The sequence below is a fragment of the Anopheles coustani genome, chromosome 2 (genome assembly GCF_943734705.1).
Source record: "Anopheles coustani chromosome 2, idAnoCousDA_361_x.2, whole genome shotgun sequence".
Lineage (NCBI taxonomy): Eukaryota > Metazoa > Arthropoda > Insecta > Diptera > Culicidae > Anopheles > Anopheles coustani.
Genome location: NC_071289.1, coordinates 3,796,416 through 3,822,988, shown reverse-complemented (window position 1 = coordinate 3,822,988; position 26,573 = coordinate 3,796,416). Strand labels below are relative to the sequence as shown.

General features: G+C 45.4%; 1 protein-coding gene across 1 annotated transcript; it reads left to right on the top strand.

Annotated features, from left to right (window-relative positions):
* The first annotated feature begins 411 nt into the window (after positions 1 to 411).
* On the top strand, positions 412 to 23,660 carry LOC131266847 (uncharacterized). The gene is made up of 11 exons (XM_058269509.1): positions 412 to 432; positions 7,295 to 7,821; positions 8,851 to 8,964; positions 9,270 to 9,434; positions 14,491 to 14,698; positions 14,817 to 15,053; positions 15,122 to 15,303; positions 16,442 to 16,643; positions 16,738 to 16,863; positions 16,961 to 17,103; positions 21,587 to 23,660. The coding sequence occupies exons 1-11, from the start codon at positions 412 to 414 to the stop codon at positions 23,658 to 23,660; spliced, it is 3,999 nt and encodes a 1,332-aa protein (XP_058125492.1).
* Positions 23,661 to 26,573: the final 2,913 nt, after the last annotated feature.

Sequence of the window (26,573 nt, the reverse complement as noted above, 5' to 3'; positions counted from 1 at the left end):
GATTACTTCGACGCTGGGTGGAGCAAATCTTGAACCTGTAGAGGGAGCGATGGAAAGTGCGATCTTATTGCGATTCCCAACAGGCTCCGGTCTCGTATTCGACTGGCCATTCTACCCCAAAACGTCACACAAACTCGCTTGAAGCGCCATTTTCGCCGAGCCTAGGAAAATGAGCATGAGGATTACGATGTACAAAAATGGTTGGTGCTCCAAGCATAGCGAACACACACACACATTACGTTCTATTTTCACAACCGTTGCTCAATAGGAGCCCATCGACCGTAGCATGTCTTTATTCATTCCCCTTCTTTTTCTCTTTCTCTCTCTCACTCTCTTTCCTCCTCCCCCATTGCAGGGTGCACTCTGGTGTACGATCGCTATCATCATATTCGGCGCTGTGGCTGTGATTTCATGTTGGATAAAACGATGCAGGTAAATAGGGTTGGGGCCTTGAAAGCACCGAGAAGAAGGCAAACACAAAAAAAAAGCAAAACGAACGTATATGTACGTAGCAGGGTAGGAAAAGTGTGCAGCATAAAGAAAAAAACTATCGTTCCCTTTCCCATCTGCAATTTCCTCCCTCGAAAGAAGCGTGTTGTAAGCAAACACAAACATGGGAAATATTCTTCCACCAGTTTCGAAGGTTTTCCCCCGGCCAGGCTTTGCTCGATCGAAATACCTCGATGGTTCCCATGTTGAATGAGATGAGGGAACGGGATGGAAGGAGGGGGGAGGGCTGGAACACGCCAAGTGTGCGCCTCGAGTGCATTGTAATGAAATGCAGTGAAAGGTGAATTGTGGAAAGAGTAAAAAAGCATAAAAATGCCATAAACAGTGTGTCAACAGTACCGGGATTCACTATCACGAGCGCAATAGTTTTTTTCCCTTTTTTCCCATTTCCACTCTTCAACACACACACATATACACACACCCACTCTGGTTGGAAATTGGTCCCGCGTCTATATTCGTTGTAACGAACAGACAAGCGGAGTTCAGCAAGCGCAGCCAAACAACATAAAATGTTGCCATGACACAAGCATCCTTCAACGCCTGTCTGTGTGCCGGTCCGTGTGCGTGCGTGTTGCTGCTGTATGTGGGTATGTGGCATAACATGTAACAATCGATTCCTTCGGGGTTAGTAATGGACTCAGCCGGCTGGAAGGAGGAACGAGATCCGAACGGCAAAACGGAAAACCAGTTACAACAAATCAAACACAGCCCATAAAATCACACACATACAATCCAAAGTTTTCACACAAATAAACTATTGCCTGGTGGTGTAGGGCCTAAAGGTGAGACCTTCGTTACTCAATCGAATAAATGCACGCCGAGGTAATCCAATTCAAATCACATTTTCAGGGCTCCATTACGAATGCAAAATGAAATTTACATCCAACCCCTCCCCCCGCTTTACAATGTTACATTCCGGGGATGGGAAATGGACGGTTGGTGCACTCCCCCTCTGCCAGAAAAGTTCAGAATGCTTGCCAGTTTTCCGAAGTGCTGGAGCGCCAACGCATTCTGACGAGGCCTGGAATTGATGTAAACATGTTAAATTTGCAACGAAGGGATAAGAGACGACACCCCATGACGAAACAATTTCCACCAGGGGACGAGGGAAAATGAATTAAAAAGTAGATGGTAAATGAATTCCCCCGTGAAGAACACTTATGTGATGAATCAATAAGCTAACAATAAGTACAGAGATGGTATATTTTGTTTGTATTTCTTTACAATTCTTGTCTCGATTATTTTCCCTTTTCATAAGCGACCGAATCTTTATTCAACCGGTTATGTTTCCATGTCAATTTTTAATCATTCCTATCCGGTATTCAATCGCGCCGGAATTCACTTTTCCGACTACAAAAAGAATGCACATTCCTCCATCGTGGCTAGTGCGCGGCTGACCGGGAAAACAAAGGAAAGTGTTTTCCCTCCCCCAGGCCCTGTTTCCACCGGAAGGCACATAACACCCGGAAGGAAACTCTCCGACGCCCGATAGAAAAAGTGGAAGGGAGTGCAAAACGAATGATTGATTATTTTTGTAGCCCATGGAAATTGATTTTAGATTATCTACCCTTGGCGTCCGCCATCCTTCTTCTCCCAACCTTTTTCCAGTTGGCCCTTCAGTTTTGTGTTTTCTTTCCTCCAACCATAGTAGAGGTTGGAAGGAAATAAACTATCCCGACGTCCGGCATGTTCCCTTTATTCAGTTTTTCTTCTCGGTTCCATCGACGTCAATCCTTCGCTCCGGTAGAAGTTGAACCACAACGTCGAGCCAAAAGAGGCCCACCGTTTCTTGTTTGTGTCACATTGTAAGTCGATTTGGCTATTTGTTTGTCGAATCCACTTGGGATTGTTTTGCTGACCTTCTCCTCCAAGTAACGACTTTTTAATGGCGGCTTTGTATTGTGAAAGCCTTTTCATTGAAATGGAATTAGTTTGACACTTTCTTCGGATGGATCTGTTTTCCATAACATATTGGAAAACATATCACCACCGAGAGCTATTTAACTCGCAAAATACTGACGCTCGTACCATGATTTCTCGTTCTGTTCGTAATAAATTCACCAACCATGATGATCCACCCGCTCGCCGAACAATCGAGCATCTTCCAAACGCCGGCTCCAAATTTACCCGAATCAGCATTTGAATGCTGATCCCCTACCGAAAAACCACACCGTTTCCGTTTCTCCTCGAACTGTGACTCTCAACATTTCAACAGCAGCCCAATCTCGCCGATGTCATGCATTTTCCCCGGAAAATCCTACGCCGAAGTAGCACACTTCACTGGCTTCATGGCTCGGGCGTAATGTTTAGCAGTCATGGCGGAAGTTTTGGGTCTCCCGTATACACCCACACCCACACACACACACATACAAACGTACACAGTCATATCGGGCATAAAGCGACCCACTTGCATGCATACATGATTTATTATTCATGTGCACCAGTTTCATGCACCGATTGTTGGAAACGGATGTCACTGCTGGGCAGCGAATCCGCCCGGAACCACGACCGGAATTGTTTGTCAGTTCGGGGGTTTTCGGTTGAAAATACGCCGGCTGCTGGAAGATACGGATAAGAAGTGCTCGGATATCCGCTGCCCGGGCGTTTTTTCCGGTTTGAGAAAGTGGTGAAAACTTTAACCCCATGGGGGTGTTTGTCAGTTAGTGAGCGAAAAAGAAAGCGTGATGATATTCATAAACGGCATTTTGAGCCTTTGGCATTTGCGAGCTCCAGCGAATATCCGAAGACCAGATTTATGGTCGTTTCTCTCATCAAATGCTAAGCGGTGGCGTTGCGATGATGCCAGATTGTTTCAGCAAAACTTATCAGATCTCCTAAATCTGCTCCATCCGAATGCGTTCCCCTTCGTTTTTATCGTTTCACGAGTTCTGATCGGAAAAGAAACGCAAAAAGAAACACCTAATGCGCCCCCGTTCGGAACGAAACAGATGCGTTTTCCGAACGTGCTGACCTTTCTGTCGGTTAGAAACCCAGCAAACCCCATCTGGCTTTAGTTCCCTGGCTGCTGGCCCGGAGCCATCGTCAAAGGTCAAAGGGTAACCTATATTCGCATTTTCCTACAGGGCCTTTTTCCCACTCGCAAACGCTACGTGGCGGCTACATTTTCCGGCTTATTTATTTGCAAAATAATGTGCCCCACAAAAGGCAAAACCCGTTTGATAATTTTCACAACCAACGCCCACCGCTTTTCCAAACGGCTCCCCGGGACAAAAGGGAGAGGGAGAAGAGGGGGTGAGTGAGATGAAAAAAAGACCACTTTAAATGGAATGAAACAACCGATGCGTTGCTGCTCTCTGTTTTGAAATTTTAATTTTGACATTTCACGTCACAACATGCTTGACGAGGGCTACTTCGGGTTCTATATATCTTTGGGTCAAAATTCATTAAGCACATTTGTAAATTTTTTATGTATTTTTATCGCAAAAGAAGTACAAAATTTACCACGCTCTTCGGTTCATACTCTGTAAAATATGACGACAAACAATTAATTATGTATTTTTCTTTAATGGGCACGTGATACCCCACGATACCATTCGATTCACAGAAAAGCACACATGTTATTGAAGCTTTTAATCATCGGGCGAAACGAGCATTTTCCAATGTTTCTAGTGAGTGAAAAGTAATTTATAGATCGACGCAACCGATGAGAAAAAAAAGATGACACTGTCACTTGATCGGTGGGTCGGTTTTTCACTCTTGGAAAAGCAATTGCTGGTTGGTTCAGTTTCTAGTGACACATTTCAGCACACCGCCTTCCAAATCTCTTCGGGTGTTGAGGAAATGAAATTTTAAAAATTCATAACCCAAGCCCACGCGAGCGCAAGGATTTCCATCAAAGCGTCACCCGCGCTGGTCATCTGGAAGATTCGCTTTTCCTTTCCTATATATTATCATACTTTTTTTTTCTTATTTCGTCCGACCGTAAACCACCGGCCTCGGAAACTCTAACCCGAACGATTCTGTGCGATACGAAACGTCACAAGTGCCCCCAACGGAATGAAAGTAAGCGAAAGAAATGTGACACGCGAAAGGCAGGGGGGTTCCATTGTAACAAAACTGGCTTTGGCAGTGACAGCGCTTCTAAGCGCTTACACGGTTTGTTTTCCCTGCCGTCCGGAAAAAAAGCACCGGTGCGACCGGCCAAGATAGGCTGTTCATTTTTCCCACCGGGCCTTTGCGAAACTCTCCACCTTCGGTCAGGGCTCGAGGTTGCTGAAACTGTGAAACCTCCGCGTAATGTAGCTTTTCCCCTCTCCCTTCCCTTCCCAGAGTCGTCTTCTTCGGGAAAAGGCGTCTTCAGATAGCCGTATGCTCTTTACTGTTGCGCCTGCGGTGGAAAACCGGTCACGAAAATTGGTGTGTGGGCTGGACAGGTTAGGTTCGTTGCTTCTGCTGCTGCTCAGTGGTTTGTAGTATTTCGTTGCCCTCATCTCCCTCTCGCTCTCTACAACTTCTTGTTCCTACACACGTTCAACTTTCCAAGCACCGGACAAAAACGACGTAGGCGGGCAACAAAACTCCGACAATCGTTCGCCCGGGTTCGCACAAATGGCAAAGGTTGAGGGATAGGAAGATAGGATGGAAGATTCTTACTCCCATTAAATACATCCAATTCTTAAGTGATCGCTCAGCGCAAGAGATCATAGGCTAACCTCTGCGTCAGTACGGGTTGAAATTTTACAAAAGGAAAATTCTCCCTTCACTTGAGAAGATGATTAAATTACATTCTTCGCTTCGGTGTGTAATGTTTTGAGCGAACGGGCGATTAATTGATCATGACGAGCGAACGACGAAAGCCTCCCACGTGAAAACACAGAACCACGCTCACACACAAGTTCGAAAAGGTAAAGGTACGGTTTCAGCTCCGTTTTAGGGGGGCGAAATGAGTGTTCGTGTTCGTTTCCACCAACGCACCGAATAAAGTCCTCATTACACACTGGCCACGATGGTACGTCGTTTGTTTGTTCAGTGTTCCCTCTACCTCGATCACACAAACATATACACACACACACACACACACCCAGTTTCGTGTGCACTGTGGCTGTGTCGGAGCCCGGCTTCGATGTACGAACCTTCGTTGCGTCAGCTTCATATCCGTTCCATCCGTCGACGTTGACAGGTGGCATTTTCTTTAACGCGTTGCAAAAACCTGCTGCTGGGACTAAAAAAAAAAAAAAACAAGAGAATAAGCTGGATCCCGGTGGAAAGTGCACGCCTTTCCGGTTTGATTGGCTGGCGGAAAAGGCCAGCCCGCCTGGCGCAGGGCCGTTTCGGTAAACTTCACAACGCACCAAAGTGAAGGTGTCGATGGTGATGATGGTGATGACGATGATGACGAGGCAAACGGCGGTTGGTGTACGGTGGTGTAGTGCTGGTTTTGCAAGTGTAAAACTGTTCGCTTAAAAATGTCGGAAACTGCCGGCAACTCACCGTGCCCGTGTGCGAGTGTTCGTCCGCTTTTTACGGCTGCGTTTGTGCGTTAACGTTACCCTCGAAGTGAACTTTCCACGGACGTCGAACTTTGATCCACGGCTTCCGGGTGGTGCATCGATGGTGGTGCATGGTAAATTTACGCTTTCATTGCGGATGCATTTCCCTGCCCATTGTTCTCCATTTTTCCACAACCCCGCGACTTTCATCAATCGATTTAAAAATAATCGTTTTAACGCCCATCGCATCCGTCGTGCGCGTGATGGTGACGTGTATTGTGTGTGTGTGTGGATTAAGGCTGGACAGCTTAGTTTTACCTTCGAAATAGGAATCTACACATCGACGAAATGCTTGGAAATGTTTTTCCCCTCGAGTTAATGACTAACTTCCGGCACGTTTCTATCGATCTTGGGAAAACAAAATCAAGTAACATAATTGGTGCAAATATCCATAAAAGAAAACCGTCTGTTAGCGCCCCCGTTTCGGTACCGATACGTGTTGGTGTCATTTTTTAGGTTTCCCACAGTCACACTCACGCAAACGTGATACCGAACGTTGCATAAATAATGTACCTTGCACGAGGGAATCCCGATCCGAAGCGAAATCGTCTCAACCGCCTTTGTGCGCCTTTCATGATGTGTTTCAAAACCGCACCATTTTCCATTCTCTAATTTCATTAAATAACACGAACATAATTCTCCTGCACCGATTATGCCTCGCAGCTTACGTTCGAGCGTGCTGCCCTTAATTGCCGGTCTCGTGACAAGCTGTAAGCGCACGTGACGGATGAATTTTCGCTGCCAATTTTCCCGTCAAACGGCGGGACCGGCCGTCGCCAGGCGACTTAATGCGCTTAACCAACACGTCATCGACCATCGCGGTGCCGGGTGGAGACCCCTGGTGGTTCACTCCGAACACGCACGTTTTTTATTCACTACAGCCGCAAATACGTGGTTCGCTCGGGTTGCGTTTTGTAAATGGTCCAAAACAATGCGTATTGTATTGGAAATTTATTTCACAAGATTATGATTATTTTTAACGTTAAGACTGTCAATCTACGATAAGATTTCTTACTAATCATCACACTACACTAACCAAGCAAACACACATACACACCCGCACGCACACGATTAACGACAGTGTGAACATGTGCTTTTCGTATCGATACACAACCCTTCGTCATCATCATCCCCGGCATCGATGTAATCAGCTCGTTCGAAACTGTGCAACAAGCAAACATTAAACACGTGTTTGAGTGTTAACGCTTTACAAATTACCACCCATCCCAACCTTCCCACCCGTGCACTCGGTGCCTCCTGTGAAAACTGCGCAGGATACAACGAACAAACAGCCGCCATCAGCTGCTAGATCACAGCATCACAAAACCCATCCCGAACAGCAGCAGCCGCTGGAATCTTCACCTTCGCAACCACCATCGCTACAGCAACCATTACAGGGCAACCAAAGGGAACAACAGTCAAAGGAACCAAAACGGCTGCAACTGCCTCTGCAGGAACCGGTCCCAGCGCAACTGCCGGCCTTGCAGGAGAAACCGCCGGTCGATCACCTCCAGCAGATACTTTGCCAACCGGCGGCACCGCGACTCGATACGCCGGGCAAGCTTCCCAAGGAGGGCACGGGCGGCCCGGTGCCCTTCTCCTTCTACAAGACAATCAATACCGTGATCAAAAGCGGCCGCAAGATAATAGTGCGCGTTTGTGAGGTGACCAATGTGAAGACCAAGCTCAAGATGTTCAATCTCTACTCGACGATGAACAAGCGCAATGGCGCGGACGACAAGGAGGCGAAGGAGGTGGAAACCACCGGCCACGATCGCTTCTGCCAGGAGCGACCGTCGAGGTAAGTGAACGGGCGGAACTCTAAAAGGGGAGTCCTCCCCCATCGAGGTCCTTCCCCGACCCGTGGACAGCACGATGCAGATGGATTCGGAACCAAACCCGGAGAGAGTTCAAGTTCAGGAGTTAATTGGTGATCCTCTTGTTGACAATGCGAGACTCGACGAATTGTGACTTCAAGGACTTTGATTTTCATCATTTTACAACATCCTTCTATTTCATTTTTGTGAGTCAATTTTAAACTTGTTTTACTTTTGAAATACTACACAGCATAAGGATGAATTCACATTTCATAATTCAGTATTAAATTAAATTTATTATTTAATTAAAGAAGCATACAAGATATTATCCTTTAGTGCCAACCTACTTACTTACAATTTTTGTGGTTAACGTTCATACTACAATGCGAAAAAAAACATATGGCCTACAAAGAACTTCTTTTCTAATTCTTAGGTCACATTTACTTTCGGCAAGAAAAAACTTTTCACAACTAAGGCATGAAAACAGGAAAACATAGTAAATTACCAAACAAAAGAACATCCACCTTTTTTCAACAACATCCCTTCTTTTCTCTCTACCCCCATTGACCTTCTCTGCCCTTAGCACGATCATGAAAATTCGCCTGTACTAAACTGCATCTGCTGCACACGGGAAGGACTCGACTCCTGACCGCTTCTTTCCGCTGCCCCTTCAGTGCCATCTCCCGGGAATCCGAACGGAGCGTTCGCACGAAGCAAGCTTACTAACACTCGAATTGACTTTGCTTTTTTCTTCCTTTTCGCTTCCTCTCTCTCTTTCTCTATCTCGTTTACATTCCGTTTTTTCTCCTTTTGGTTTCCTCTTCTTTCTCCTTTTTAATTCACACGACTGCACGGTTCCGGATTCTGTGTCTTTCTTTTTGGTTTTATTTGTTTCCCCTCACTTACTTTTGCAACCCGCATGGCGCTGCCTCCGCCTTTGCCTACCAAAATATTTCCACTCTCTACCACTGACTTTCTGCAACCATCTGCAATGCTGCCTTTCAACTGCCTAGGTCGAGCTACCGGCGCAAGAAAAGAAAAATGCGACGTGCCCAGTCGGCGGCCGAGTTCCAGGAGCCGCGCGCGGAAGTGACCCTAACCGCGGCCAACAAACGCATGCTATTCAGGTAATGGACCCTCTTTTCCGCGGTCGCAGTCATGTTTTGCGTTCATTCATCATGCTTGCTGCCGTTTCCTCTTAGCTTCATAATTTTCTTTTTTAATTTTCCACTAGTTTTCCATTTGCATAAGCTCCTTTCATCATCAGATGATGAATGAAATGAGGTTAAGTTCGGCTTTTTTTCTCTTGAATTTACTGCTAATTAATTGCCTCCTGCGGTAGGAACTGCGAACAATGCTAATGAAAGGCTGGAGCCATCCGCGATTCCACCGACTCTGACCGTTCTGCGCCGTTCTTTTCTCCATCTTCCAGAGGTCGGTCCATTAGCTCCGAGCACGACAACAACTCCGAAACCGAACATTCCGAACGGTCGCCGCTGGTCAGCGCCAAGCTTGACTCGCTGGCCAAGTTCCTCTTCAGCCGGAGCCTGCTGCAGGACAGTCCGAGCGCGGCCAAAGAGAACGAGTCGCCGACAAGGTTTCTATGCCCTTCATACTACTCCTACTACTACTACTACTTCTACTACTACTACTACTACTACTACTACTACTACTGCTACTACTACTGCTACAAACAATTGTTCAACTGTACCCTCCACCATCGTAGCCACTTTATCAAATTTACTTCATTGTTGGTTAATGTTACGTATCTGCATCTGAATGTATAACATGCACAGTCTACTCATACACGTACACGTTCACCCAGGACCCAAAACTGTCATCCGTTGTTATCCTTCTTCCTTCGGTATAAAACAGAGCAACGAAACCTGTGGTAAGAAGACAAAATCAAACTCAGCGCTAAATAAGTCTGAGTAAAGGTTGCTCGTGTTTTTCTCTTCCTATTCCTTTGTCGTTTTTGTATCAAACTGGTACAATACTGTTTTATTTCCTTTCGTTTCCCGTACAATTGGTGTTGACAAGTCCAACTGAACGAAAACCTTACGTTTTTTTTTTGTTGCTTCCGTTTTGCAGCCAAAGTTAAACACCCCATATTCCCATTCCTACAAACAAGCAGACACCCATCAATGCTCATCTAGAAGTTTGCATTGCGAGTGAAATAGGTAGAACTTTCAATGCGTGTTTCCTACCGACAGAGGAAAATCAAGATCGCAAACGATCATCTGGGTTGTGTTTAGTGGTTTAGTGATGTTTTTTCGTACGATTTCGTATTCTTTTGTTTGTTTGTTTGTTTGTTTACCATTGTTTGGCATTGTGTCCAACATGCCTTCATACTTCTATCTCTGTCAGTCACTCGTTCTATATTTCACACATTTTTCACTCTCTTCCAGTCGTTTCTTTTCTTCATGTTCTTTCTCTTTCTTATCCATTTCCCATTTTTCACATGAGCCTAGATGCTAGAACAAGTTGCTTTAAGTCTTAGAGTTTCACTACTTTTTTCACAAACACATTTTACTCTTTTTGCATTTTGTTCGATTAGCTGAGCGAATAGTTTATGACTGCTAGTTCAGTTTAGATTTTGTACATATCAAACAATTAGTACGTTTAAATAAAATAGCATTGGATGAGATTGGAAAAACCTGAGCATATTGTTCCATATTTTAAAGTACTCAAACCAAAGCAGCGTACAAAGCTAAACAAAAACATTACCACAAAGTTTTACGATTTATGTACCCAACCAAAGGTCTGAGACTGATACGATCTAAAACAACGGCTCTGGTTGAATATCTTTCTATTTTTATCGTACACTTTGCTCGCAAAGTTTTACCACACAATAAGCCGATAAGCTACATCTGCGAAAGAATTCAGCAAACACTTGTCATTAAAAAACTCTTAACGAGAAACCGGAGCAGCGATGCTTACTAAACTGTGCAGGATTTCATTTTTGATTGCACACCCACGAAGCGACTGTTTTTTGCAAGCTGGTTTCGAAACCGTCCCCGAGGGGAAAATATAAGATTTTCCTGATCGAGTAGAGCCTACCACCCTTCCCAATCCAACCCGACGCCGCACGTCTCGAGGGGATCTCGAAAGAACAACGAAAACTTTTATTTACCTTTTCCGTAAATGAGAAATGGAAGAAAAATGGCAAACGAACATCATTCGCTCTCGTTCGTTCCCTACGCGTGCTGATGGAGATGAAGTTTTGCATTTGTTTTAACGTCCTCTTTCCGTTGCTATCACCACTAGAAAGGGGTCAACAACTGGTACTTGCTACTAATTGGGATTCGCATTTATCTTCCCAGCGTGTCTGCTATTCCCGCCACTTTCTACCAACGGTTCCGCAAAGGATCTATAAAATCGCGGAAAAACTTGCACTACGCCGGCACGAACCATAAAGTCTTCTGACGGGCAACTAATGAATCCAACAGTCGACTGACGTTCAGTCGACACTCTGGGGTCTTGTAGAAAGTAGAGCTTCTCTTCTCGAGAATGCTTCGGTCTGCACATGGCCCTTGCAAATCATGCAATGGATGCTACTTCGTTTGCCATTTCATTAGGAATCGTTTCTGTTCACAATATTGTGACTCGCGCATTTATTCGCTACTTATTCTTTTTCCCATAGAATATTGTTTGTCCTATCGCCCTACCTAATTTCTTACATGTCATTTTACTGTAAATTTTAATTCAACATCTTTTATTTCATTTGTTTTTTATCGTTTCTCCCTTAGTTCTAAAATAACTTTATGTTACGTTTGTGTTAACGAATACTTACACTCCATAATTGAAAGCATAACAACTAAAACCAGCATACAAAAGTAAGAAATTTGAGCAATTACATTCACAATTTACACACTCACAAACACTCGACGAATAACAAGATGCGATGGTCACTTCGAAACCGTCAAATTAATCAACAATAAGTAATAGTTTAAGTCACCCATTGTAAAACAGGCAGCCAACAAGAATAAGACAATAAACTAGCCCACGTGCGGGCCCAAAATCAATCGATTCCAAATTTCTAGCACCCCCGGCACGGAGTGAATGTCACCGATGCTTGACAGTCACGTCCAAATTGTCAATTGAGTCTTCAAAAAAGCAAAAAAAAAGAGAGACACATACACCTTAATACACCTAAACGGTAGTCACTGCGAAAGCGACGGAAATTGTTATTTTCACTTACATGCAACCAACGTGACACACGCCCACACTCTCAAACACGCACACACACATACGGTGCACGTGCACATCAAATATGAAGATGGAAAAGGAGAAAACCCGATCAAGCATGAAAAAGGAACCCGTGGTGCATCCGTGCAAGATGTATTTCGATAATGGAGTGTCATTAGTTTTTCTGTTCGAATGACATTTTATTGACGTTTTCCCCCGTAGTTTCGCTATTGTTCTACAGTCTGTTTTCCATTTTTTTTTCTCCCTCTTTCAACCTTTTACGTCTCTTTCTCATATCGTATTCTTATGCTTCCCACTTTCTTGTACTTCTACTCCCACTATTCACACACGATGTAGCTACCGATGTAGCTGTAGAAAATTTATTCCACGTCCAATTTCGAAAAGGCTGCATTTCTTTTCTTTCCCTATAACGTCCTCACTCGTTGCAATAAATTGCTGATTCATCTTTTTGTTTTGTTTTAAAATAGAACAGAAAAGGGAATGCAATTTGTAGTCTCCAATATTGCTCCATTGTTTTACAGCTTGTAATTTTTCTCTTCTACTACTACTTCTCCTGCCCTTGTCTTGCCGATTTCCTCTCCTTTTCGAACCCGGAATTGAATATTTTTCTGTGATGCACTGTGCTTCAAATCTACTTTACTCTGCGAAGAACTTTCCGAGTGTTGCATCTACACCTTCTTGAGCTTCCCTTACAGATGCATCTGACACTCAAACGGGTGGAATAAATATCCCGAAGCCAAAAGAGCATACACTCGTTGCCAAGATGATGCGGGTGCGTATGTGTTTGTGTGTAAATATTACATTACCACTTGGTGCAACTTTCGTGCTAATCTTACCGCTCGAGCTATTTATACTTCAAGCGATGTTTTCCAAACACCTTCCACCTCCACTCTTCAGCTGACAACGCACAGTCGAGTGGGACATTTCCCATGAAAAATTGTTTTCCATTATTAATTTAATGTAAAACTTTCACTCTGCCTGTCAGCCATTTTACTGCTGAAAGCATTCGCCTTACTAAATTTTGATCTACGTCAGCACGATTCCAACTTTGCAAGCATTTTCTTTTGCGGCTTTTCCTCTTTTAAACATTGGTTTTTTACTGTGTCAAGTGCCATGAGTGTTGTTTGTTTTTTCCAATTTGTTTCCTTTTCTCTGCTTGCTATCGATCATACATTTCAATTAGCTCGTGTTGATACGAATGACTTACTGTTTCCTCGATGAACCTTTTCTCTCATCGGTGAAACATTTACTTAGTCTCAATTCGTCAACGCGCTGAATTTACGTCCCTACTCTTAATCCTCTGTCTGCTTGAAACCCTTGCAGAACAATTTATCAGCATTGACTATAACCCGTGAATTGTCTTCCGTTGCGCAACCAAACCGCGACAAACCGACGTCGATAGTGACGCGTTTCTTCCATCCTCTCCGTTCGTGCGGGTCCACAAAAGTTGTCCAAACATTGTTTCAACCGCTGAATGGGGACCGCGACAACCAGAAACCCATTAATAACGGGGATTTCATGGTGTGTGAGCGGGGTATGCCTGTGTGCCCATGTCACGTGGTGCCGATGGAGGCGCCTGGTCATTGTCACCGAGTGAAGCCGACCGACGGTCCATCGAACGCTAATGCGATTAGAGGGGAAACTCGCCCGGGCACGTGGGTAGACGCTGTGCTTCTGTCCATCGATTATCATCGTACTCATCATTGGGCCGGAACCAGCGCAGTTACCCGGTCATAAACCAACCCCATTGCGACGCGACAGATTGCGACGTCCACACGTGGCCCATTCGTAATTCTGGGTCAAAAAGAACTCACAGAACTTACTCACAACCGGGGAAAAACCTCTTCTGGTTCAAAACTACAAACATTGTCAAATCGTTTGCTCGTTTGTTCGTTCGTTGCTTGTGGAACTCCTGTCTGCCAGATCGTACGTGGTTTATGTTCACCGTTTTTCCTACCTTCCTCTAGCCACCTCCCATAATCATGTTACTCTGTACATACTGGTGCTCGTTACGATTCTAGCGAATCTAGTGCGCACGCTTAGAGTGCGATTTAGAGCCGCTCTAGAACTTAAAAAAGGTCAGCTGCGTCTCTGGCTTGCTCTTCTAAAACAAACAAAAAACAATTAAAAAAAAAGGTAGTCCCAAGGTTTGTATAGACGTATTACCGTGTTGTTGCGTTCGATTTTTCGATATTTTTCTCTAGTGTTCACTTTCTTTCCTCAAATACTAGTGTTGCATTTTTAATTCAATAGTGTTCCGGAGAGATGGAAATGTTGGGGAATGTGTTGCTTTGGGGTGGGGACACGGAGGGAAGTGGGTGGGGGCGGGGTTGATGTACAAATGGGAAGCGAGCATTTCCGTGGTGTACCCGTTGAACTGCCCAAGCTAAGTTGGAGTTTTGTTTTTCTTTCCCATCTTTCCGTCCTTCTGACGCGTTTTGCAGACACAGCGTACGCTACCAGTATACGGCCTTGGACAGTGGGATCGGAGCGCCGGATCGGAGCCCACGGGAGCGGGCGGCTCGGGAACGTGCTTACGCCGCGTGCCAGGAGTGGCTGCAGAACACCGGCGGCCGCTACGAGTCCATCGCACACCTAGATGACATTGGGTCGCGCTCGAATAAGCACTGGTTCCTACTTAACGACTGCACGGTTGGTGCTTGGTGGTGGTCTTGGAACCCTCCGAAGGGGACCAAGGGACCTTCTCGATTCGTCGACTGTCCTGATTAACACACCCCTCCCCCCCCCCCCCTTTCCGTCTCACCCACAGATACGTACCGATCGGCTGATGACTTTACTACCATTACCTCCCGATTGCATTGCCTTAGAAGAGTTGCCGCCGTCGGAGTGTCCCCAGGGAGTGCTGATGGAGCTGCTCGGTTCCCTTCAGCACCCGTACATCTACCCGGTGCTGGACCTCGGCTTCTTCCCCTCCGACTCCCACCAGTACGCCAGCCTCGTGATGCCGTTCAATCCCCGCGGCAGTCTCAAAGATCTCATCTACAAGGTACCTATAGCTCCGGGAGTTAGGAAAGTTGCGCTCTCCAATCGATCACTCCCTTCCCTTCGTTCTAGTCCCAGTGGAACGAACCGTGGAGTCGCAAGTACACGCGAAAGTCGACCTGTCTGCCCCTGTCCCAGGTGCAACGGCTCGGCCGCCAGATCCTGGAAGCACTGCTGTTCCTTCGCGAGCGCGGCATTCCCTCGCACGGCCACCTGCACAGTGGCAACGTCATCCTGCAGAATGGAGTCGCCCGGTAGGTTGACTATTGATTGCTTCCCATAAATTACGCAGACCTCTTCATTTTGCTAACGAAGCACATTATTTACGGTGGACGTCAGTGGATTTACAATTCCCAATGGCAGCCGTTACGGTGCATATCATGACGTTACTATACATCTTCCATGGCTTGAGTATAGAAAATACACGAATACGTTTCCAACTCCAAAAACAGTCGAAACCTAACGCACGTCAATCCCTTTCAGTCGATGGAAAAACTTTTCAAATCAAACATAGTTCAAAGTGCAATGAGACTGCCAGAAGAACTGCGTAGCTCGAAGGCTTCTTCCTACTTGGTCCACTTTGTTTGGTACCAAGTGTTTCCCTCGGGGGTCCTTCAATTCCCGAATGCCAGCACGTACACGTACGCTGCCGTGTGTCGGTCACATTTGTTCGCACGTCAGGAAGTGATCTATTCAAGTGTTGAAATGCGAACACACACACACACACACACACATTTCCGGTGTTCCTTTCTGCCCGGATGGATCAAGTTTCTAGCGTGAAATGGGAAGACTTCCCATTGGTTAGCCTCGTGGTGGTAGACACATTACGGTGACGTTAATGTGACGTTCAATACGCTGGTCGTCACCCTCACCGACCTTTTTCCTCTCGCTCCCGGCAGTGAGTATGACAAATGAGGCTGGTGTGGGTAGTTGGACAACTATTGGTGAGCGGGTTGTAGAAGAAGGGTTATTGATGGATGGAAAATAAATGCCCGCACTATCAGTGACACGTGAAAGAATTTTGCATAGGGTTGGATAATGTGTAGTATTCAAATATCGATCGGAAAGTCAACCTCAATTACGAGTAACCTAGTGAATAAAATAAAAATATTACTCAAATAACCACATTTAAATTCTACTATTTTGGTTACTTAAGAGTGTATTAAATCCAGAAGAATGTCAAACCAAAACTTTTGGGTTTAGAGTCCAACAAACATCAGTAGCTACGTCAACTACTTGGTATGGGCTATCTCAGAGCACAAGAGTTACTAAAACGAGGTAGCTCAGAACACGGTTATATAAATTTCGCTTTCGAAATTTGATTTATTTTAAAACCTACTTTGATCTTAACTCTTTCCCACCCAAACTGATGAATAAGCTGTTTATTCCTAGCCTATCCGGACTCGAGAATGGCCTGCTTGGACTGAACTCCCGTGTGAACGCCGTCATATGGGCGCGATCCGCACCGGACATCGACAACATCGACGTCATCTGCTTCGGCCATCTGCTGTTCGAGATGTGCGCCGGCTACGAGCTAACATCCCCGCAGCCCACGCCCGGCCACTACCAGCTCGATCTCGAGCGGTATCCACAGGTGAGTGAGGGCAAAACAAACGCCCCCTTTCCTTGAGTGTTTGTGTTTCATCCAATGTCTCCGATTATTTCTCCTAACGCGCTCTGCTCCACAGGTCGTCGATGTGCTGCAGATGATATTCGAGTCCCCGGACGGCCGATATCCCACGGTGGAGGAGCTCGTGCTCTGTGATATTTTCCGCAATATCGATTTAAGAGAAATGCGAGGAACATGTGTGCCTGTACGTACAACCGGAGCCCACCCACCGACGTGTGACCTTTTTGCCGATCCGATTCAGACTAATTGTTCCCACGCCGTCCGTCCTAATCTACTTGCAGTCCTTTAAACACGGTTTGAGCAGCTCCACCCTGAGCTTACTGAATGCGGTCCGGCGTCGCCAGGGGGCCATCCTGAGTGGCTCCTACAGCGAGGGCAGCTCGCCCTGCACACCACCGTCGACTCCGCGGGATCGGAAAACCGGGTGTGTAGTCTATGTCTAGCTTTTCACGCTGCTTTTCCGCTGCTGATACTGCTGCTGCTGATGCTGCCGCTGCTTCTGCCACCGATGCAGATCATCACATCGTTTCACCACTGTTCATACCATTTTATATCACCTCATTACCATAACAATCATCAAGCTCTTTGTCTCTCTCTCTCTCTATTTCTTTATCTCTCGCTCTATCTCTCTGTCTCTCTAACGAGCACAAACAAAATTGAAACGATCATAGCAATCGGGGAATTCGGTTTTCGTGCCTTCATTCATCTGTATTCATTCATTCTAGTTGTCATCGTGTTTTGGTTTTAGGATTTATGAACTTATGGACAGATTTATGGATTTTGTGTGCTTTTGTTGTGTCTTTTTCTCTGTTTTAATATGTTTTTCAATTAGGTAAACGTTTGCATCTAATCTAGCGAAAGGATGCTTTTGGATCAAGCTTTCATCGTTCGTGGTTTTCAATTTGTGATAGATTAATTTTCCAAAAGAGTCACTCATCGAATACATTTCAAGTTTTTTTTTAACGATATTCAAAGCATTTAAAAAACAAAACTAGATGTTTCCCACACTGTTCTAATGTGTGACATATTTGTTGTACCTTTATCATCCGATGTTATGCCTACAACGTCGACAACAACAATTATCACCAAAAAAAAAACCAACACTCTTCACCATGCAACACTTACGGCCAAAAAGCAAGCAGAAAACGATGTGAAAGCTTCCCAACTGTTCGTCAGCACTGGCAAACTTGATTAGGATGGAGCCATCTTTCCCAAAGTACACACTAAAGAGCGTATAAGTTTTAACCCTTAATGCTTCATACACTGTCGCCAGCACAAAGCAAAAAGTCTAACTAAAATGGCAAGCAATAAAATCCATACACACACAAACACGCACAGTTGGATGGAACAAGAACCGTCCGAGCAAGAATCACTACGAACCACAAGACAGGTACTATTGCGAACCCACACAATGTCCTTCTTTTCTACCGGCACACTCCCTTTTCCCGACTTCTCCTCCAGCTCTCGCTGACGTAAGGTGGCGAAAATTGATCCAAGAATTTGTCATTCCAGCCAACGGCCGATTGCTCACTAAAATGTATGCGACCGTTCTTTGCTAAAATGAATCAAGCTCGAAGGTAGAGAGAGATAACGTTATAAGAGAGAGAAAGAGATAGAGGGTGAGAGAAAAAGAGAAAAGAAGAAAAGCATGAGTTAGAGCTAGAAGAAGCACTACCAGATACAGGATTGAGGACGAAGGATGATCTCTTCGAATGTGTGTCGCATCCTTTGAAAAGTACAGCAAATGAAGACACTCAACCGTCGTGCGAAAGACGATCGACAGTAAGTAACAAAAAACAAAATCGAAATCGCAACCAAACGTTTCCAGAGCGTTATGCGAAATCTATTTCTACACATCCGTTTGGAAAACACTGGACGCTTTTCTTTTCCGTTCGGTTGCGCGCTTGTGTTCGACTTGATTTTTAACTCCTTTATTTGTAAACTCGTATTTGGCTGGTATTTGTATGGTGCAATTTCGTCCTGTTTGTGATCCTGCGAAGGATATAAACATGGGACGAAGTTCGGCGTTTGGATGCATCAGTATTTCGTTTTCGTTGCGGTATGAAACAGTAGCGTTTTGATTGCATTGCAACCCTTTCCAATGCGTTTTTTTTCTATTGCAAACACGCACTTTCCATATCCATACTCGTAAACACAAGAATAACAATAGTAAAGTATTATCATAGCATAGATGCATCGAAGAGAGAAACGGCAGTTTCCCGGACAAAACGCCGATCCACGACGCAAAGCGAGACGTTAGTAATATAAAAAGGCTTCTCTTTATATATTCACTTAATTTTTCCTTCTTTTGAGATTTTCGTTGCACCATCTACGGCCCACAAGTAAAACACTAAACACACAGAACACACCATGGCATAACATCGGCATGAAAATGGCCGCATATTCTTGGTAGCATTTTTGCCACACATTTTCTTCGTTAGATAATGTTCATTTTGTTTATGTGTTTTCATTCGTTTGTGATTTTAGTTCGTTTTCTAGTCGTTTTTGGTTTCTGTTAGAATTTGCTTTTATGAGAGCATAACTTATTACAAAGGAGTGGTAGTTAAATAGCTTTTCTAGCAATGCATTGATTTGCAATAATCGTTTTTCCAAGCAACGTTCTTTAGACTTTCATGAAAGAGAGGGGTTATCTCAAGAAGAATAACAAATAAAAACTAGATCCGTCTATCATTTGACAATCATCTGTGGTCGAGGGAATGCGTTAAATCTGCGTTTTTTCATGACTCGCCGAATCCATCCTTCATGATAGCATATCATATCACACACCCACTTCATCCCCGTGTCATCCATAGCCCATCTTCATCACACAATTTCACAACGTTATGAAAACGATAACGTTCGGTTCCGGTCGGTATGTGTTCCATTTTATGTTTCTTATGTTACTTTTTTGCCATTTCATCCTTCTTACACTTCGTCTTCTTCTTCCTCGGGATCTTCTTCGACGAACGAACGAACCCAAACCGCCAAACGGGTGGCCATCACAACCATGACAAATTTGATATCGTACAAATAAAATGCGAACCGAACGAAACAAACAAACAAAATCACGAACGCACGCCAGCTACTACCACCAAGTTCCGTACGATGAGTTTGAGTTTCGTTTGGCCTAAGCGAAACTAGCGTGCTGGGAACGTGGGACTCGGAACTGAGCATTCCCTCGTGTGCTCATTTTCCTTTGCGGACAGATTTTTCCCACCCCTTATCGAATAATACGCTGACGCATCTAGTCCACTAGTAAAACCCTCATCGTCAGCTGTTGCATACGGGCTTTATCTCGCAGATCTGGTGTGAAGTCAAGCAATAGCAAAATGTTCCCCAACCGATGCTTTATGAGTGGTGGAAACAAACACACAGATACGCAGAAAGGAAATCTTCTTCAAGGCAGGAAAACGTTGGTGTTGTATGGTGGAAATGAAACACCCATGCATTTGCCCGGTTAGATTTGTATTTGTACCGATAGATATGATGTTTTGTACGAATTATCTAGCGTACGTTAGTGTTACTGTTTGTATGTGTGTCTTCTGTGTGGATAGAGTGATAGAAACCATTAACAAAGTCCTCGAAAACTGTCCAACGCGAGCAATAGAAGTGAAGACCTTCCAGCGACGTTTGGTTTAGGTAAGAAATCTTCTTCCAAATTCATCAGCTGTCCGCTCCTCCATTGACAAATTCGAAACACCTTAACGCTAGAGTATGTTATGAAACGTTATTTTTGATCTAAACTGCTTGCGCTTCCTTGGATTGGAATATAGCTTTCCTGAATAGTCGATGAATTCAAGTCGGAAGTAAATCAGGAAACGCCTCCTTATGATGAGCTTGAGTGATCCGATCGATTCATGATTTATCGCTAATGGTTCGACAATTTCTGGTAATCTCTTCCGTGAACTCTGACACTGTAACAAACACTTCCAACTTGGTGCCAGCTACCATATCCACCTTTACCATAAACTCCTAATGCTCCACCACCTACCAGACGGAAGATAATAACCTAAATTTATGTCACCTATGTCGATACCAAAACCACCCCTGCCGTTGTGCCAAAATTCTTGCCCACCCCCGTGCAGTCCTTGACACAGATACTGCTATCGCTATCAACGTTCGACCACACGTCGGTACCATTATTATCGTGTTCGCTTCATTATCGCAAACAGCCAGTTCTGTTGCGGGAAGTTCGCATCACTTCATCACTGGGGAACTTGTATGCGGAGTGGAGCGCAAATCGATTCCCAACTTCTCCACCTACCTGAGCCCCCGAGTGATAAATCAATCGCCTCCAATAATAATCCGTTCAAATATCATGGTACCTTGTATCTTTTTGTTTTGGCAAAGACCCAACCTAAGCTTAACGATGCTCATTTGCTCGGGCTAGATTAGCTCACCTAATCGAGTCTGGTGGTGCTACGGCTGGAAGTAATACAAGTCATTAGTGTGCGCGGGTTTGTGTGTGCTTGTCCATTCGTCGTAGAGATAAGGGCAGAGGTTCATCAATAACTAGAACGCCGCGCTTGAGTAACTCGAAGTCGGAGGAACCGTTGTGTCGACCGTATTATATGCTTCCGTTTTTTTCCCTGCCTTTAGTTGATTAGCTTTGTTGGCCACCATAGTTCACGCTCTGTTGAGTTTATTAGTTTACTGCGCACCTCATCACATGCACACACACACACACCTTAACACATCTGGAAACGGGACGCCATATCTGTCCGTTTAAGGATTCGTTTCCCCCCAAAATGTGCGCTTTGTGTCGTCGTATGCGTGTTTGTGTCGAATTATCTATATCGCTTCCCGTACGGCCCATTCCCCGCCCTCGTTCCATGTCCTTCCTTCCTCGTTCACGCTCCCACCTTGTTCCTCTCCCCTATTCTCGAGTCCGTCTTCTTTCTTTATAGTGATGTAGAATCCTCCGATCTGTCTAGTAGTGATTCCGAAGATCTGTTAGATGAAATAGTTATAGCGTCAGCCCGCATCGACGATCCATGCCATTACGATCCACTGAGCTCGCCGATACATTACTGTGACAATAATGTCCACTCGGACGACAACAGCAATAGTAACAACAACACAATCATTCGTATAGATTCGATCGAAGAATCGCAAGGTTCCGGCTCATCGGCAACGGGGTCGGCGGGGGCGGTGGCGTGCAGCTCGGGAGCGGGCGGGTCGGGTTCGGGTGCCGTCAGCCTCAACCCGTCGTCCGCGTACAAGAACTCCAAGTCGCGCCGCATGGAGTACAGCCGGCGGGGCATGATACTCGGGCTCAGCAACCCATCGCAAGACTCCGCGTTCGGTTCCATGACGGACGGCGAGTCGTCCAGGGCGTCCAGCTTTAAGCTGAGCAGCTTCGCCTCGATGAACTCCCCGATCGACGAGGGCGTCGAGGATCTGCTGGTGGAGCAGGATCTCGCCGGCGGCTCGGCGGCAGACAATCTCGCGACCACCATCGCCAACATGAAGTACATCGACTCGACGGGATCCTCGCCCTGCCACGACTACCATCACCACCCGCAGCCGCACGCCGGTGCGTCCTACCACTGCGCCGTCAGCAGCTCCCGGACCGAACCCTCGATAGCCTCGCGTGACATCTCACCCAGCCGCTCCCGGTTTCTCGAACCACCGAAGCTGGTCATCAACAATCACTCTTCCTCCACGACGAACTCCTCGCTTTGCTACACCCTCTCGCCGTTACGGAAGTGTGCCACCACCGAGGTGTTCTCGCAGAAGTATCGCGTCTCGTCGTTCGAGGACATGACCTACACCTCCGCGAAGCAGTCCATCAAGAATACCTCCCGAAAAATCTTCCGATCGTTCGAGGAGGAACGTCGCATCGACTCCGCTTTTATGCCTATCGATATCTCGAGCTCACCGGCTGGACCGTCGCGAAGTCCTTCCTCTAGTAAATCCATCAACGCTGCCGGGCACAAGCCACGACATGCAGGACAGCTCCAACCACAACTTTCCCTGCCACCGATGCTTCTGCCACCATCGACACCGTCTCCGAAGCATCAGTCCGCCGCACTCTCTCCATCGAGGAAGAACCATGCGTCCTATCAGAACCTCCACACCATAGTTCCGACTGCCCGCGAACGAGGACTTCAGTGGCGCAGTAATCTTATCAAATCGAACGAGTGTCTCTTTGAGACGTCCTTCAACTATGTCCCTGCAGGTCAGCAGCAGCAGCAGCAACTACAACATCAGCAGTACTTCACGTCGAGCTTCTCTGGTAGTCCTCTGCGGTCGGACTTTGATCGGATGTTCCGTGGACATGGTTCGCAGGATCTTCCCACGACGGACAGTTTGGGAAGTGTCGGTGAGATAAGCTGCGATAGGTTTATACTCACCCCCGAACCACTGATCCCTGGAAGTCCGATGAAAAAGACGACGATGCCAACGGTGACAACGGCAGCATCACCAATACCCACGGCTACGGGAACTACGGCTACCACGAGCCGTCTCCGTCCGAACCGGACCGATCGGCAGCAGATGTTCTCGCTAGCACGCTTCAAGCACAGCACAATCCTGGACAGTGTGTCCATCGAAGACTTCTCCTCGGAAAGCTCCCTGCGAGCACCGACGGCACGCTCCCCAAGCCCTGCGAGCCCTTGTCGCAGTGCGGCCAGCCTGGCATCGTCCTCTTCCGTTGGGGACGCACCGCCCGGTTCGGAGTTCGAGGCGAAACGACTCTCCTCGGATGCCACCTGCACCTCGGACGCATCGGACACGACCAGCGAAGATACGACCAGCATCAGCACGACCGACACGTCCCTGCTCAAGTCACCGATTCCTCAACGAGTGCCCGCGACGACGGAACAGCGTCACAAGCACGCCGCTAGAGAGGTTCGCCAGTACCTTGACGACGCAGCAGGCAGCGACGAATTTGGCAGTGGGAACGAGGAGAAAACGCCGCTGCTGGATGGCATGGAGCTGTCGCCGATTTCACCGACCGAGTCGGAGCAGATGTTGTGATAATACCTGGGAACCGTCGACCGGTCACCGTTCCGCTTTTCCGACGACTTTAGTGGCTCCGTTCAAGCCGAGGTGTTACTCTAAGACATACTAGGCTACAGAGCGTTACCGGCTAGCTTGCTAGTTCCAGTCCTAATTACCCTTTCGTCCTAAGGATGTGGTTTCCCATCCACCATAGGGACACCTTTTTCAACTGTCGACCACTTTCTTCGCTCAAATCTTTCAAACGAACCTAACTTCCTTCGTAGGCCATTGTTGATAAGGTTTTTAATGTTGAACGAGCGATAGAACCTTCGAAGCTATGCGGAGGTTATTTTAATATGCCAAACAAAACAGGGAATCTCTAGAAGTAGCCACATTTTGAACTCTATTAGAACGGTAGTTCCAAAACGAATCGGTTTTGGTAGCGAAAACTCCTTTCCGGCAACATTTCGCCAGCAGGTATCATAGCATAGAATGCATCCTATAGACATTTTCCGAGCCGTAGACATTCTCAAAGATAACATTCCATGCAACAGTTACAGAAAATAAATAAACTACCAATGAGTACCACACGCCTCGATTGGCTTGACGACAGAGCTTGACGAGCTCGGCGAAACGGAACGGTGCCGGTGGCGGACGACGGAAAAGAGTGACCACATCCGATCCCCGATGGATTTAGCTCACTCCAAGCAAAAGGAAAAACCAAAGCGAACTCGAACAAAGTCAATCAAGATGTAATCAGTATTTAAACAATAACTTTAATGATAAAATCGGTTTGCATTCGCAAGGAAGGCAAAACCACACCGCACTAGTAATAGTCGAGAACACATTTAGGACCCCTCCTCTCACAACCCTTTGTCCCGGCTGGTGAAAAGCAAACGATCTTTAGGCGGAACGTACGGAGGGACCGATGTGATCGATCGACCGAGCGCTACTGAAGAAGCAGCACGAACGATAGGGGGGGAAAATCTACACATTTTCTAGCAAAAGCGATGGATAATAGTTTTACGATGGTTTGAGTTTGAGCAAACGAATAGTATTAGGAGATATACATACATTCAACAGTTTATTTAACGGCTAGGGGAAGAATGAGAGTGCGCAAGAAACGAGTATTCCAAGTAAGGGTTGACTTTCGCTACGTGTTAAGGAAAGAGACAAATGAAAAGAAAGTATGAATTTGTTTTGAAGGAAAGCTATGATTGAAAAGAGATACATAATTTTTCTCAGAACGATAAAAATAGGAAAATCTTTATGAAAATATGAATCATAGTATAATACGAAATACTTCTTCATTACAGTCGAAAACGAAAAAGTTGTCAAAACATTCTCTCCAACGTATACACAAAAACCCGAGCAGATGTAAACCAAACCAATCACTAACAGTTAATTGTAGCGCATGCTCTAACTAATACTAGTGAACGTTTTAAATATCAACCTCCGAACAAGGGTAGCCGTAGAGGCCAAAAACTCGTTGAAATAAGTTTACAGATTATATGAATTGAGTCAGTGCGGCGGTGCAATATGCCACTGTATCAAACAAATATAACAAACAAATCTAACACATGTCCGATTCATTCTATTATGATGGACAACGTCCACGTTCACCCTTTGAGCTATCACTTTTCGCTTCGTTCAATTATTTGAACTCTAGCTCTGTTGGAATCAGCAGATCAAAGCGCATTTCGTAAGCATTTCCCTTTTTCCTTTGCGCGTCGAAAAGGGCGAACCTTTTAGTGGCAGTGGAAAATGCATTTGTATAAAAGTCCATGGTAATCGTTCGAAAAAGGCAACAGAGAGTTCTCGCGAGTCATTTGAAACTCCCACGAAAGGCCGTTGATGTAGCCGTTGATAGAACTATTTCAAAACCGTCCTTAAGTATCACAATATCTATAGACTAAGTGGCGAGCCCGCTGTGGCGCAGCATTCAGCATGGCACGAGCACCGGTTGGGCAGTTGGGAAATACTTTTTTTTAAACAACCCGTATCTCCAAACAGAAAGAATAACAGCATACATTTCATTCACTCAAACTGTTTGTGTAAAATGTTACACAGTATTTTTGTCGCAGCTCGATGTTATTAAGATAGTAAGTTAGCTTCTTATGACCATTGAAACTACATATACATACACATTTTACGTCATGCAGCATCATGCCCGACATGGGCCAATACGAAAACAGGAAGTTTTTAAAATGATTTAAATATATAGCAGTAAGACGCTACACGTTCATTACGCTGGGCCAACTGCAATGCAAATCGTCGCAAGGGGGAAAGAAACTACCCGTAAGAGATCAACGCTTTTCTTCACCTTCAGATGCAAAACGACAAATACTGTGCTTCAGATCAACTAGAATCATAGTTATTTTTTAACGCTTTATTCGATAACGATATGGGGGAAAATGCAGCAATTCTGTAAAAAGCGTGCCACAGATTGACGAACTAAGAGAGAGAGAACAATCACTGCAAGTACACTTAGCTAAGCAGAATGCAAAATAACAGAAACACAGGACACAACCGAAGAGGAGACAACGGTGGAGCAAACGTAGTACATCAAAACTCCCGAGCTTGATCATTATAGAAAAGAACGCAGAGGAAAACTAAATACTTTCAAACCGATTACTGAAATAACTATACAATAAACCAAAAGAAACAATAGAACAAAAAAGAGATAGAATGTAATTATGCCAATGTCTGAAATAAATAGTACGTACAGAGCCCATTGAATCTACAATAAAATGAATTTCCATCAACCTCCTCCCAATGCTGTCACCCCTAGACTTAAAACATTCGAGAAAGGGTTTTGTTTTCTCCACATCGCAAACATTTTAATTTTTTTAGGAAAGCTCTCAGCTACTTTGATCAACGGCTCGAATTTAAAAAAAAACACGCAGATCAATCAACGCAATTGCGAGCTTTATGAATTATTTTCATCAA